At 53.6% G+C, this 15,334-nt stretch overlaps 4 protein-coding genes across 4 annotated transcripts; 2 read left to right on the forward strand and 2 right to left on the reverse strand.

Moving 5' to 3' along the window:
- Positions 1-490: 490 nt before the first annotated feature.
- On the forward strand, positions 491-2,367 carry PpBr36_08314 (uncharacterized protein; the record flags this gene model as incomplete). The annotated part of the gene is made up of 4 exons (XM_029895445.1): positions 491-872; positions 971-1,696; positions 1,766-1,847; positions 1,953-2,367. 4 exons carry the CDS (start codon positions 491-493, stop codon positions 2,365-2,367), a joined length of 1,605 nt encoding a protein of 534 aa, XP_029747500.1.
- A 2,437-nt stretch (positions 2,368-4,804) lies between these two features.
- On the forward strand, positions 4,805-6,472 carry PpBr36_08315 (uncharacterized protein; the record flags this gene model as incomplete). Its single annotated transcript, XM_029895446.1, has 1 exon — positions 4,805-6,472. The coding sequence occupies one exon, from the start codon at positions 4,805-4,807 to the stop codon at positions 6,470-6,472; it is 1,668 nt and encodes a 555-aa protein (XP_029747501.1).
- Positions 6,473-7,383: 911 nt separating this feature from the next.
- Positions 7,384-9,624, reverse strand: PpBr36_08316 (uncharacterized protein; the record flags this gene model as incomplete). The annotated part of the gene is made up of 1 exon (XM_029895447.1): positions 7,384-9,624. The coding sequence occupies one exon, from the start codon at positions 9,622-9,624 to the stop codon at positions 7,384-7,386; it is 2,241 nt and encodes a 746-aa protein (XP_029747498.1).
- A 1,308-nt stretch (positions 9,625-10,932) lies between these two features.
- PpBr36_08317 (uncharacterized protein) lies at positions 10,933-12,869 on the reverse strand (the record flags this gene model as incomplete). The annotated part of the gene is made up of 2 exons (XM_029895448.1): positions 10,933-12,290; positions 12,359-12,869. 2 exons carry the CDS (start codon positions 12,867-12,869, stop codon positions 10,933-10,935), a joined length of 1,869 nt encoding a protein of 622 aa, XP_029747499.1.
- Positions 12,870-15,334: the final 2,465 nt, after the last annotated feature.

Below are 15,334 nucleotides of genomic sequence, written 5' to 3' on the forward strand. Positions count from 1 at the left end.
CTACAACCAAAGTTGTGATGTGCAGGGGTCTTTTTCGCGACAAGGACTTTGTTACGAGCTTCCTCGGCACAATGATAGGCTGTTGGCGCAATCGTATGATGCGGACTTTGTCGGTGGAATCCTTGCCACTAGGCCGGATTTTGCAAAGGGTTCCGAAGGCCTGATTCTATCGCCGCTGGTGTCCTTTGGGCTGGTCTGGAATGAGCCTCCTTCCCTGATAAACGAGCTGAGGTGGGTGGGATGTTGGAGAAAGCCGGTTCGGCGCCGCTGGCCGTAGAGGTGTCGGAGTCATGGAGGCGGCTGTGGATACTGGGATGTTCTTCTCTTAAATACGGGTGGAAAGCGGCGCTTAGGCCCTTTGACTTTTGGCCGTATTGTTCTGATCTGGAGTAAGATACGGGGGTGCATGGTATTTTATGGGAAAAGTCGTGAGCACTCTCGAGTTCTCGTCTCATCTGGAGCTTTAGTAGTTCTGGAGAATACAGCCACCATGGAGCAAATACTCTTGCTGCTTTTTTACCTGGCTTTGCCTACCATATTGCTCACGGTCGTGAGACATGCCCTGTCTCTTCTACGGAAGAAGCCAAACTCGGTGGCACAGTTCCCCGGTCCAAAGCAGTACCCTATCGTCGGCCGCATACATGACCTTCCTCGCTTCTCGCTCTGGCTCAAGTTCAAGGAGTGGGCCGACACCCACGGCCCGATATACCAGACCAGGGCTGTGGACAACATCTTTGTCATCATATCCGACGAGAAGATCGCCGAGGAGCTGCTGGTCAAGCGCGGCCATATATACTCTGGCCGACCGCAGATCCGTGCTCTGATCGCACACAAGGAGGGCCCCATGTACGTGGCTCTCATGGACCGTCATGGTAAGTCGAGGATGTGATTTTGTACTACTAGACCATCAACAGCCCGACAAAGCTGTTCAACCGCCGCTGCTGACAAGCTACACAACCTACGCACACAGACACGTGGAGCCAGCAGCGAAAGTGGGTGCACGCCGCCATGGCCGAGGCCTACAAGCACCGGTTCTACGGGCACGTCGAGACCGAAACGAAACGCTACCTGGCCATGCTCCTGCTCGACCCTGGGCGCTTCCTCTGCCACACGCGGGAGCATTGCGGGCGGGTCATGAGCCGGCTGGCGTGGGACGAGGCGCAGCAGGGCGGCGAGAACGGGCGCAGCGCCGACGAGACGCTGCACTGCATGTCGGTGTCGGGCCCCATCGTCAACACAGTGTCGCCGCTGTGGCGGCTGCCGTGGGCGCTGAACCCGTGGTGGCGCAACGAGGTGCGGCGCGAGTCGGCCCAGCGCGCCTGGTGGGCGGGCAACTACCACGTCGCGCGCCGGCGGTTCCTCGAGGGGGATCTGCCGCGCGACACCTGGGCGCACCGGTACTTTGAGCAGCTGGCGCGGGGCGGGAATGAGGCCTTGGAGCAGAGCCCCGAGCAGGTGGATTTCGCGAGCTGCATGCTGGGCTTCTTCAGCCTCGTCGGCGCGGTCACCATCTCCGGCCCGCTCAAGTTCTTCCTGATGGCCATGGCGCTGCATCCCGAGTGGCAGCGCAGGGCGAGGGAGGAGGTCGACCAGGTGTGCGGTCATCGCATGCCCACCGTGGATGACTTTGCGGCGCTGCCGACGGTCAGGGCCGTTTTGAAGGAGACGGTTCGTTGGCGATCGAGCGTGCCGCTTGGTGAGTTTTTTGATAGTTCAAAACCTGACAGCTTTTTTGTTTATTTATTCTAACTTGTCTGGATCAAAGGTGTGCCGCATCAAGCCGAACAAGACGATGTTTTCCGAGGAGTGTCAATTAAAAAGGGAACCATTGTCCTGGCGTGCGAATGGTAAGCCCCTTCCTCCTAAAAAAAAAAAAAAAAAAAAAAAAAAAAAAAAAAAAAAAAAAAAAAAAAAGCCTTGCAATAGCTGACAACCCCAACCGCGCGCGACAGGAACCTCAACCGCGTGCCGGAAAAGTACCCCGACGGCGACAGCTTCAGACCGGAGCGGTGGCTAGAGCCCGGGTGGCCGACGTTCCAAGAGCCGCTGAGCAAGTATCCCAACTTCCGCAACGGGCACGGCATGCACACGTTCGGTTGGGGCCGGCGGACGTGCCTGGGCCAGAGCATCGTCGACGACGAGATGTTTGTGTTCGCCGCCGCCGTGCTGTGGGGGTTCGACCTGTCGCAGAAGCTGGACCGGCGCACAGGCGAGCCCGTGCCCATCGACACGCAGGCCACCAACAGTCACGTCATCCTGGAGCCGTTGCCGTTTGAGATGACTTTTCGGCCGAGGAGCGAGGCTAGGGCCGCAGGGATTTTGAAGGGGTATGCGGAGGTCAGCTCCGGGTTGCGGGTTGTTGACTGAGTAATTTCCGCTGTCCTTTTTTTTCGTTTTATTCGTTTTCATAGGGTATAATAGCGTTTATAAGTTGTTGTTTTTATTTGTCTGATTTTTTTTTTATCTCTGGTGCAAGGAGTTACCTGGTTATCTAAGCTTTGGTCGTACCCCGATGCTCTTGTAATGCAGCAGAAATTGTTTATATACTGTAGCAGATTTGTATCGTTTGGGTAAGAGCCAAGAGCACTAGGTCTGACTGTTAATCCTGAACTGACTCTTGACATTTTCTTTTCACTCGAACCAGTGCGTCGGGATTGTGCAGAGATGGGCGGTAGTCTTCTATGAAAACCTTTCCCGGCCGAAAAGTATCAAGGATAGGTATGGGCGGGCGATTATGGCATGAATATGAGACGAGACGCTCGGCCTCAGTCTTCGTAATATTGTATGTAGACCATTTAATAAAATTCGTATCATATCACTTATGTAACTGGATAAAGTCGCAGCACTAGAATGGAAGGAGGAACCGACAAAGTTGCATGATTGGCAGTATCAGTTACAGTAACGTTTGAGATTTTCTTTTTCTTTTTCTTTCGCAGTTAATATACAGTAACATGCTACAAGATATATCTAAAAATATTGACTCGTTGAATATCATTCGAGAGTATACTTTTTTATTTTTATTTTTATTTTTATTTTTTTGGCTGCAGGCTGGTCAATTAGGTTCTGTGGTACAGATCAACTGCCATGCCATGCATTTATCCTTCGATAAATAGGACCTTGGAAACAGGTAGAAGTGTGTGGCCATGTGGAACTCGTACTCCAATTTCGGATTTCGGAGGCTTGCCTTAATCATCCTTAATCATCCTTCGATCTTCATTGGATCGGCACATTGGCTGGCGGGCGAAGGTTTACTAGTATAGTCCCGCTTCGGCGAAGATCAAGGTCTTGAAACGAACGTCTTTCATGAAATATTTTGGGGACATGACGTCAAACGCGAAGAAAGGGTCCGAATTCTTTTGCTCTTTTTTTGCTTTTTCCTTCTTTCTTGTTTTTATTTTTTTTTTATTTTTTTTTTATTTCTTTTCGTGTTCAGTGGGACTAGCAAAACCTATGCGGAGTAGACAATCAAGTTTTGGAAAAGAAAAAAAAACCACTAGAAAATACAACGCATTTTGCTTGAACCCATTGCACAGCCTTCCTCTCCATATAGAAAGTTCTCCCGTGGTCTACTCTGGGAAAAAAGTGTAAACCTTATACAACATACGAGGGGTCGAGTCGTGAATTCATTTCTTCATTTCTTGATGGGTTATACATCGGACTGTATTACTGTACTGTACTGTAGTGCTTCGGTGGCCGTGGCTTCAAAACACCCCACTTTACGTCGAGGCAAGCTCCCGTGATGTGCCAATTCCCAACTACCGGGTCCGCCTTGGCAGAGAAATTGCCCCGCGACTCCGCTGGTGGCCGTGAACGAGGATCTGTTTATGGTTATATCCACCAGAGAGATCGACGAACGGGCCAGATGATATTTGCAGTAATTAATCATTTGCTGCCGAGAAGAAAAAGAAAAACAGAAAAAAAAAAAAAACAAGATACAGTCAGTATTAGGACCTCTGCCCGGTCAGCACTCAAATTGACACCCACTGTTTATTCCCGCTCTTTTTGTGGCTTTGTTCAAATATCGGGATCTGGGGGCGTTATAACCAGGGGTAAGAGGGGTTGGTGGGACAGGGGTTCATGTTGGGTCAATGCTGTAGAGTGGGCGCTGCTTTGAACCTTTTTAATTCGCAAAGCGAATGCAATGCTACCGTGATTTTGCGGCTGCACTGCCATGACCTGCCACTTCCGGGTAAATGACAAGGATCCACCGTGTTGATAAGAACGTTTCCAAGTTTTTATTTTTTTTATATATATTTTATATATATTTTTTTCCTCTCCGAATGCTGTGAATTTTATATCCCTGTTGGAGAGAGCGGATTCGTGAAATCATAATCCACTCCACCTCAACAGTCACCTCCCTCCCACCTCCCCGAAAAAAAAGCCCCTGAATATCAACTTGGTTCTATATCATGGATGACATTATCAATTGGGATCCTCCCCCCTTTTGTTGCAACATCGAGCCCTGTTTCAGCCCTTAGCTCTTCGTATCTTTCTTTTTCTTGACATTTGAGTTGTAGGTTTGTCCACAGCCTACTTCTGGTTTCTTTTCAAACATCAGTCGTAGATATTATTAGGTATTCCTTTTGTTTTGGGGATATGTCTTGCTCGATTTGACGCGTAACACCTGTCAAATCTTCAAGTAAAACACAATTCTAGTCATTCGCTTAAAACTGCTTTGTTTATTATTCTCTTATTTTTCTTCAATTTCTTTGTATAATTTATTGTTTCCCCCTTTTTTTTTTCTTTTTTTCTTTTTTTGTTTCTGTGTCTTGTCACATCTTCTACCACCAATATCACAGTCACGATGGGCGTTATATCGCAACCTCTTCATCGCCGCTGGCCCATGCGGAACCCCTTCACCCGCCTAAACTCGTTCGCCAAAGCATGCGTAGGGGGAGTGGTGATTCTTCTGTTCATGTTCCTCGCGCTCAATTCGGACGACACAGACTTTAGGAGGATTTGGTTGAGTAAAACACGACCACCGGTTTCCAGCGGCCACTATAAATCCGGCAAAGTCCCGCTGTTGGATCTGGCGGCCAACTCGACGCCGTCTTGGGAAGCCGCCCTCAGCTGCAACGACGACCTCGACCACTTGCGCAGGCTCAAGGAGCGCTATGGGCTGGCGGATCAGTTTGAATACTTCAAGCGCCACGTGCGCGTGTCGCGCGGGGACGTCAAGCGCAAGTCCCTGACGGATCTCAAGCAGACCTTTGCACCTGATCGGTTCCGCCTGGTCGACACGGGCAGCAGCGCATACGCGGAGAGGCAGAGCTGCCCGGAACCGCTCGAGGTGCACGTCAGCAGCTCCCCCTTCCCCTCGACGGCCAACCTGTCCGACTTTATGTTTGGCGTGTCGACCACCTACGCCCGCTTCAGCGACCCCAAGACCAGCCCCGTCAAGGAGTGGTCGTACTGGCTGACCGACTCGGCGGGCGGGCCCAACGGCGGCAAGCTGGTGCTGCTGCTGGTCAACGCCACGCGCGACGAGCTGAACGACGCCGCATCGCAGCTCGGCGCCGTGGGCATCGACGCCGACGTCTTCCGCGCGGACCCGGACGACATCATGGCCGTGCGCTACATGTCGCTCGTGCCGGCCATGTTCAAGCATCCGGAGCGCGCCAACAAGAAGTGGCTCGTGGTGTGCGACGACGACACCTTCTTCCCGTCGCCGCACGCGCTGGTCGAGACGCTGGCCGAGATGGACCCCTCGCAGCCGCTGTACGTCGGCACGCTGTCCGAGGACATCAACAACGTGCAGCGGCACGGGTCGCAGGCGTTTGGCGGCGCGGGCGTCTTCCTCTCGGTGCCGCTGGCGCGCGAGGTCTCGGACCGGTTCGCGAGCTGCAGCACCGAGGACAAGATCAACGAGTCCGACAGCGGCTGGGGCCCGCAGGGCGACATCATCCTGCGCAAGTGCATCTACGAGAACACGGCGGTGCGCATGACGAACCTGGGGGAGCTGTGGCAGATCGACCTGACGGGCGACCCGTCGGGCTTCTACGAGTCCGGGATGCGGCCGCTGTCGCTGCACCACTACCGCGGCGGCTTCTGGCCCGTCGCGCACCCCTTCGAGTACACCAAGCTGTCGCACCTCTGCGGCGAGGACTGCATGATGCAGCGCTTCCGCACCCCCGACGACTGGGTCCTGTCGACGAGCTTCAGCGTCGTGCACTACCCGCGCGGCACCGCCGACCTGAACATGCGCCAGCTCGAGAGGACCTTTGCCCCCGCCCCCGACGACAAGGGCTGGAACTTTGACTACACCTTTGGTCCGCAGAGGGAGTCGCTCCTCAGGACCGGACGCAAGATCTCGTGGGACCTCCAGGAGAGCACAGTGCAGCTGCACCAGAACGACAGGATGTCCGTCAGCCAGGTCTATGTGCGAAGGCAGAACGACGCGAGGTGGGTCGACGAGAACGAGACGCCTATGAGCAGTTATGATGGCGTGATTGAGCTGGTTTGGGTTTCTTGATTTCGTCATGTATGCCGTCTCTTGGGGGGGTTTTTTTTTCTTTTCTTTTCTTTTGTTTTTGTTTAGGGGCGTTGGGTTTTTGGGGGGTATTTTTTCCGGGTGAAAATGCATCATCATCCTCATCATCGTCATCAGTCTATAGAATACGCTAATATTTATGAAGCCATTTAGCGTATCAGCAATAACCACTTTTGTTTGTTGACTTGTCTTTTGTTTCTCTCTTTTGGTAAATTCTTACTCTTGCTCTTTGGCTCATTTCATTCAATGTTCCGTGTAATATGTCTACTCTAATTGCCAAAGGATAAATTCCACCATATATTATCGAGTGTCGCAAGCCATGTCATGTTGGTACAATAATGTCCAAGTAATTTATGTTGCCTTGTCTTTTCTCATTATTGGCTGATTTGCTTCCCATCTGCCCAATGGCATCGCGGTTTGGGCATGTAAATTACTACTGCATGTATTACTACTGCATGTACAAGACAAAATCCAACATACTCTCCTGTTTTTGTTATCGTAGGAATATGCCAGGTGTTGCTGATACTTGACAAGATCTTGAAAAATCATTGCCAGCATAATCACCCCTGGGGTGAATACTTCCAGCACACGATTATGTCATGGATAGTGAGCTCCAAGCACTCACCCAGGCTGGATTGCCCACTTACTACAAGTTGGACAAAAATATGGAGGTTAAATCACCAATTCAGACAGACGGCCTGGTTTAATATGTTCAAACCGGACTTGTAGAAATATGGAACAAGAATAATTGCCAGTTCGGCAGACAGAAGAACCAGAAAAGGTCAAGCATATCCTCCCAGTTAACAAGTAGTACGCAGGCAATAATATCTCTTTACAAACCATTTAAAAAAAACAAAAGCCAGACCCCAGCCCCAGCCCCAGCCCACACCCCCCTACTCCTCCTCCTCCCACTCTTCCGCCTCACGATACCCGCCAGTCCTGACCCAGTCCGCAAAAGACCTTGCGAACCTCGCACAGATCCTGGTCTTGGGCAAGGCCAGGGCGTCGTTGGAAAAGTAGGTGGCGCCGTACCACCTGGTCAGCTCGTTGACAAACAGCCCGCCGCCGCCGCCGCCGCCGCCGCCGTCGCCTCCAACGGCCTCAGCCACGCCGATATCCATCCGGCAGCCGACGTCGAGGCTCTCAAAGGCCCTGTCGCGCCGCCGACGCAGGGCCTCAAAGGTGGCGAGCGCAAAGTCCTGGACGTCGCGGACCCGGGCGCCCATCCAGTCGTTGGTGCCGTCGTCGTCCTCGTCGGCCGACGGCGCGAGCACGTCGACGTAGTCGCGGCACTGGACGGGGTCGCGGCGCGTGGCCGTGTGCACCACCTGCACCACGTAGCCCGCGCGCCCGCGCAGCGCCCCCGCCGACTTTTGCGTGCCGACGAAGACGCGGAACTCGCCGCGCCGCAGCGCCGGCACCAGCCGCTGGTGGAACCACCGCTGCCGCCGCGTGCCGGCTCGAGCGTGCCCGTCGCGCAGGTCGAGCTGGAAGTCGGCGTCGGTGAAGCCCGGGGTCGACATCTGCCGCGCCGCCGTCGTCTTGTGCGTCGTCTGCATCGAGACGTCCTTCTTGGCGTCGCGGTCTGGATTTCGCCGCGTCGGCTCCCTGCGCGCCTTCCTGGCCGGCTGCGGCGGAGCCGGCGCTATGGTGCGGGGGATCGGGAGGCAGGTCAGCGGCAGGTGCCGGCCGTCGATGGCGCGGACGTGGTTTCCAAACCCGCTCCAGCTCCGCTTGTACATGGTCGTTTGCTCGTCCCGGAGGGGGCAGGCCTCGGGCTCGTCCGTCCCGCGCCCGCTCAGGCCGAAGCAGGTCGTCGGTCTGGCGGCTGCCGTTCCCGTCACCACTGCCGCCTCGTCAAAGGCGTAGATGTCGTGCATTTTGCCATTGTCGCCTTCCATCTCCTGGCGGCAGGGGTAGATGCGCACGTTGGCGGCAGGCCGCGCCGCAAACTCGTCATATGGCTTGGGGGTCTCGGTGGGGTCGTTCATGGAGGTGTCCATGACCAAGATGATGGTGTATGGCTGAGGCTCAGGCTGCATGTCCTCGCCGGACGCTTCGTTGTTGGTCTGCAGCTCTTGAAGCAAGTTGCTGATCGCGCCGTCCGTCCAGGCTCGAATTTTGACGTCGAATTTGTCTTCCGGACTGCCCTTCTTGCCCTCTTCCAAAATGTGCAGCGCCGTCACTATGGACTGGTGAAACCCATGGCCGTGCTGGATGTATTTGGCCAAGCCGGGGTCTGAACTTTCTACGTCGGCGAGAGCCAGAGTCCACGCCGGCTTGTGGAACTGGTTCTGCCGGTTAAGGTAGGGAACCGACTGGCAGTAGCTGTTGCTGGTACTGAAGGCTGGTCCCAGGATATCATCATCCCTGACGAAGATGACTACCCGAACAGTCGTCGGCGCCGCGGGCGCGGACTCTCTGGCCGGCTGCGGCGATGGCGCCTTTGACCGTCGTCGAGATGCTTCTCGTCCCTTGTCAGGCTTGCTCGAACTGTCAACCGAAGTAGAAGAGCGGCGAGTCGGAGGGGGCTGGGACGATGGGCTGGAACCACGAGTCGAGTTCTTGTGCCGTCTGCCGCGTCTGAGTCTTTTGATTGGAGGTTCGTCTTCTTGTGACCCGGACTCCCCGGTCCTCTTGGTTCTGGAGCTTTTGCTGGAAGGGGATGCTGCAGAGTCGAGGTCTTCTTCGTCTTGGTCCTCATCTTGCTCGTGCTCGTTCTCATCTTCCTCCTTCCCATCTTCTTCTTCCTCGGCTGCGGTGTGTTCCACAAGTACATCTTCATTTTGTCCACAGTCATAGTCTTCTTCTTCTTCTTCATCTCCATTTTGTTGATATTTATCTTGGCCTTCGTCTTCATCTTCATTTTCATCTTCGTGTTCGTGTTCTTGAAATTCTTCCCCCTTATCTTGATCTTCATTTTTCTGTTCTTGATCTTGTTTATTGTCTTCATTTTCATCATCACCATCATCATCACCTTCGTCGTCTCGTTGCATCGACGAGCCCGCCACCGCGGCGCCAGCAAGTACCGCCAGGCTCTCGCCAGCTTCCCCGCGAACCCACCGGGTCTGCCGAAGGCCATGGGCCTGGGACCTTGTGCAGCGATCGCTGGGCCCGACCTGGAACTTGGGCATGATGACTCGGGAGGTGTTGGAGACGGTAGACTGCTTAAGAGAAAGAAAAGAAAAGAAGAGGGGAACAGGTCAGTCTTGATCTTTCGTGATCTGAGGAGTCCGACTCTTCAGCTCTTCTATCCATGCTCTGGGATCATCACCAAGTCTTGGCTGGCAATGGGGGTGATGTGAACGGAAAGTGTTCGTCGACAAACATGTACATACAATCTTTGATATTATCCGTTTTCTCGGTAACTGCAATAAGATCTCTGCAACGGGCTGGTGTTGACCAAAGTGAACAAAACAAAAGACGTCCGGGCGAGGTGCTGAACGGATCTGTGGTTGAAGACGGTAAGGTGGATGGGAGACTGGCACTGATCAGCGAGGATCTGAAAAAGAGCAATGAACAAATTTTTATTGTGGGAGGTTGCCTTGGGTTTTGTTTGCTCTGGCTGCCATAAAATTGCATCTTTGTGCGGTTGAGTGGCAGATGACCCCCTTTTCCCCCTCCCATCCCTCTGTTGACTGCGGACAACAGCATGCCAATTCTCTCTCAAAAGAAAAAGCTACGCTCTTTACAGACTGTTGAAGCTACAGATCAGCCAAGTCTCTGTTTTAATGGCAATGCTATTATGCCAAAGGCAATGGACAATGGCTATTCACAATGAGAAACGGGAACCGGTTCAAGTTGTGTCCCACAAGATCTTTCGACCTGGTTCTGGACGATACTGTCAACAAGTCACAATGCCATGGACTTTGATGACATAAAAATGCCCTTTTGGCTTCTAACTCGATGAACCAGTTAGCCATGGAGGCGGCTGACAAGTTTAACTCTACCCCAAATATTAGTGCTCTACCACGACCTATACAGAGCGTCTTGACATATGCCTGAATCTGGAAACGTATTTAAAAAAAAAAAAAAAAAAAAAAAAAAAAAAAAAAAAAGCTTGCACGAGGCAAAGATGACACAATGGCAGTTGTATACTCTTTTCTCATAGTCAAAATTTGAGTTGTTCTAGTTTCCTGTTGGGTTCAGTCACACCGCAAGGTGATTGGGATGCATATCATTTTGTCACCCCTTTATCAACAAGCCTCCCGCCATGGTCCAGACATCTTCACTATAGACCTGGAGGCACTTTATCATCTTTTACGACGGAAACAACAAATCTATCGATTTGCATCTAGACCTAGAAAAGAGTGGATTAATTGTTCAATTTGCTACAAAGGATTATTGACAAAGAATACCGCAAAGAACATGCAGCTACAACAAGAGCCACAAAGCAAACATAGGAGCCAGGTAGGTTAGGTATCATCCAGCAGCTCCAACAATCAATGTCCCGTTTTGCTATCTCCCACACCCGGTTTTGGCTGTCCATCATCCACATACGCAGGTGGCGGCGCTGTCGATCCCGATCCCGTGTTCCCGCCAGGTGCAGCAAGCTCCGAGTATCCTGGAGGCGCACCCGACTGAGAGGCGCTTGCCTGAGCGGCTGCTGCCTCAGCTGCTGCCTCGCGCTCTTTCCAGTTCATCTCGGCCGGAGGAGCAGCAGGCGCCCCGGTGTTTGCCGGAGGGGGTCCCGGCGGAGGAGGTGGGAAGGTGGTCATGGAAGGAGGAGCAGTCGGGGCGATTGGTGCCGCCGAGCTGCCGGGAGGATCCATGGTAGATGCCGGCGGCGGTGGAACCTGATAGCCTGCTTCCTGTGCCTTGGTAGGGGGAGCACCGGGAACGGCGTGTGAAGAAACGGGCGCTGCCGCACCGCCACCAACGTTCATCTGGCTCATGAGCGCCGAAGGAGGCTCCATCTGGTCACCGGGAGTGAAGCCCTCGGCACCACGCACGATGTCGTGCAGCGCCTTGGCGTGCTTATCCCAGGCAGTGCCAGCCACGTGCGGAACTTCGCCCTTCAGGATCTGCGAGACTGTAACGCCCTGCACTCCATAGAACGCTGCGTTGGCGTCCTTGCGCTCCGTCACGACAGTGCCGTCGACCTGCACGCCGGCATAGAAACCACGTGATTTGACATAGCTGTACACTGGCTTCATGTTCTGGCGGAACGGCGACGGCTGACGAGAATTGCTGCCGCTCTTTCCTCCTGAGGGATTTTCAAGGACGACCGGCGGTTGACCTGCTCCTGGGGCGAGGTTGTCAGGGGCGGCGCCGGGCTGGGCGGGCTGGGCACCGGCTGCCTCCTTGCCCTTGTCCTTGTCCTTCTTCTTGAGGAAGTCTCCCTCGGGCGCAGCGACATCCACAGAGCCTCCAGCGCCCCAAGGCCCTGCGACTACTGCCAGGTCTGTGCCGAGCGACATGCGCGTGCGGGTAAAGGCCTCGAGCGCCTCCTTCGTGTTGATGACGACAACACAGTCGTAGATGTCTACTCCAATCACAAACCCTGCTCCGAGAGTGTGCACCTGGATGCCGCTCGGAGGAGACCACCGACCGTCGGGGAGGCGGGCGATGAGCACTCCGGAGCCTGTTGCTCCAGTGGCCATGTAACCCATACGGGCCGTGGTAAAAATGGCCAGTCCCACCGCCCGCGAGATGACCTTGGAAGGGATGTGGAGGAGTGTGCGGTCCTTCTTGATCTTGGAAGCTGCATCCTTGCCCGGGGCTGCTGTCGTGCCGGCTTCGGGCTTGGGCTGTGTGGCGGGGGCCGGTAGCGTAGCAGTGTCGGTGTAGACGCCCTCTTCTAATGGTCGTATAACTTACATCAGCTTAAGCTCAGTTGTGGCAGATATGCCGGGCAGGTAGACTTACTGCAGAAAGCGCGGAGGATCCTCGCCGCCTTCTCGCACTCCTTGTCCATAGTGTCTGGCAGGAAAGCCTCGGCACCCATCTTGTTCGCAAACGCATTGATGGGACCGGCAGCCTTCATGCCAAACGACGTGAGCTGATCGGCCCAACCCATCTTTGCCGGCTTTTGCTGGCCAGAGGCGTCCACAGCACCGGCGGCCGGGGCCGGAGTGGTATGCTTTTTGCCAAAAGCAGAGAGCTTATCTGCCCATCCCATCTTCGCCGGCTTTGCTTCTGCAGCAGCGGCCGGGGCGCCGGCCGGGGCGGCGGCTGGCGTCTGTCCTGCAGCATAGCCAGGGTGGGTCGTGGAAGACGCTTTGTTGTCTTCAGTGTTGTAGATGTCGGACTCGACCCTCTGGGGTCCGGTGAATGAGGGGTTGGCAGGGTTGTAGCCTGGGGTTTGTTCAGATGCCGCCGGCTGGCCGACTGGCGGCTTCTCGGTGTTGGCACCGCTCATGGGCGGAGGAGCGGACATGGTGGTTTTGGGTTCGTCTGTTGGAAGAAATGGGTTGTTCGTTGTTGTATGGGTACCTATGTGACGGTTGAGGGGTGAAGTGTGCAGCAGCTGTAGTGGAGGCGTATGAAGCACCTGATGTTTACTGAGGGGCAGAAGATGGTCTGTCGACCGTAAAAGAGTTCTGCTGATTTTTTTATTTTTTATTCTTTTTTATAGCCTCAACCAAGCTTGACGCAATAGCAAATAGCCTCGCGCGACTATTATATCATGGACACTTACTTGTGAACCTTCTGTAGGTGTGCTCTGCGTTGGCAGATTGACTGAATCACTGAATCAAGGAGCGGCCTCCAATCCACGTATTCACCTCTGACGTTGGGTGGGTGACATCATCTCAGTGGCTCAGCTAGGGGTTTTGAGGGGCAACAGTGGCTTAGCATGTGATTGGACCTGGAGTGGATCGACAGCTTTGACAGCTTGGCAGCTATTTGCTATTTGTCGTGGGCTTGTCCACCTGTAGACTACTGTAGACTCGTCTAGACTCCTCGGTGCTAATAACCCGAACCCTTGGTAGCAGAAAAGTATGTTACATGCACTTGCATCCGTACAAGTATAAGAATAGAACCAATGTCACATTGGTCCATACCATCTTCTCATCCATAAATCAATTAATAGAGCGGGACGGGGCAAATATGAAGCCGACTTCCTAATAGGTATGGACTCTCAGCCGCCCGCCTCCGCTTACGCCCTGTAGACGCTGAATTTTGAGTTTGCGTCTAATAAATCGTTCGGCCGCAGTCAATCAATGAATCAAAGCGTTGCTCAGATGGAAACGAAAACGATTGTTTCGCCGGATGGAAGGAACCTCGCTTATGCCATATTGGGCGACATTGGCGACGACCAATCTTCCGTCTTTCACTTGCACGGTTTTCTATCCCAGCCTCACACTATGAAGCAAGAATCTAAGCCCTCGCTACGGCCCGCCACGGCGTCCGCCTCGTAGGGTTCTCCAGAACTTTAAATTTTAACCGGAACCGCCGCATCCTAGACTAGCTAGTCAAGGTGCGGGCGCTGGACGGCCACTTGTGCATATAAAAAAAAAAAAAAAAAAAAAAGAGATTTCGGTGTGCTCTTCATATCCGAGGGTGGGGCAGCCGGCCGGGCATGTTGGAGATCCGGCATGAGCCAAGACCCGGACGTCGCGCCACCCCGATCGATGTTGACTGCGTTCACCGTCGTCAGAGGAATCGGACCGCCATCGGTTCGGGTGTCCGGAGAATGCCGATGAGCTCGCACGCCGTCTTTTTGGCTTTGGTCGTGGAGTGCGGCTTTGGTCAGTGCGGGCTTTGACTACAGCATGGCTAAGGCAGGACGTCGCCAGCCGGAGCAGCATGCGGTGACCATTGAGGAGATGGACCCAAGCAGCAGCAGAGGAGAAGGATGACAAGGATGCATGGAGCCGGGAGGAGTTTGCGTTCTATCGTTGACCTCTCCTGGAAAGCAAAAAGTACTCGGGACCCCTTGGGTTTCGAGATGAATGTGCTCAGGGCTACCGGCAAAGGCCAAGTGGCGATATGACATAGCGAGAAGAATATCAACGTTCCAGTGGACGTGGCGCGCAAATCGACTGTGCTGGTGCAAGTGGCAAAATCGATGGTGTGGGATGACGAAGCGCATGCGAGCTTGATAGTGCAGAGCGTGGGCGATGTTGTAGAGGCACTGGCTGCGGCGGAGAGCACAGCATCTTACAAGGAAGCTCCAAGTAGGTTGACAGATTGGTTTCGGCAGGCTTCCTTAATATGACAGCTTTGGTACACAAGCTTTAATGATTTGCATCTTGGCAAATTTTGACTCAGAATAGTAATGCGTGGACGAGGCTGTCGGCGAGAATGACTTGGTTTATTTGTTTATTTACGTCTTGTTACAGCAAGTGACATGATGAGGCCGGTAAATATTCCCTGGACATATGTGCCAAAAAAAAATTAGTCCAGAAGGATACCGATTGATGTACAAATGTGCAAAATCATCCCCGGTAAAAATTCAGAAATTCGACCATGGGAAACACAGTTTTCTTGATCAATACTTCCAGGCTAGGCTCTCCCGCTCGGAAAGCCTCTGTTTGGCACTGACCGAGACCCGACGAACGCAAAGCTGACAGTCGGGTCATGAGTTGGCTTGAGTTCGTCTGCGAAAAAGCGTTAGGCTGAGATGAATTTGGGATTTCTCGCTTTTTTCCCCTTCTTTTTCTGTCTCTGATCACACACCAACCATTCTGCAGCTATCTGCCATTCACTTGGACTGCGTATGTGCCATAACGTTACGTACGGAGTAGATTGTGAGGTCCGAGGCAAGTCTGCTTGCCACATGTAGGGTGCCTCGAGGCGCGCATACAACCAATCCCAAGTTGAACAGACGAGGTCGTCTGACTCTGACAAATTTTCTAAGCTAATGGTGCCCTCCTTCACCCAATGTGTAAAATATTTCGG

This window comes from Pyricularia pennisetigena, chromosome 5, assembly GCF_004337985.1.
Source record: "Pyricularia pennisetigena strain Br36 chromosome 5, whole genome shotgun sequence".
Taxonomy (NCBI): Eukaryota; Fungi; Ascomycota; class Sordariomycetes; order Magnaporthales; family Pyriculariaceae; genus Pyricularia; species Pyricularia pennisetigena.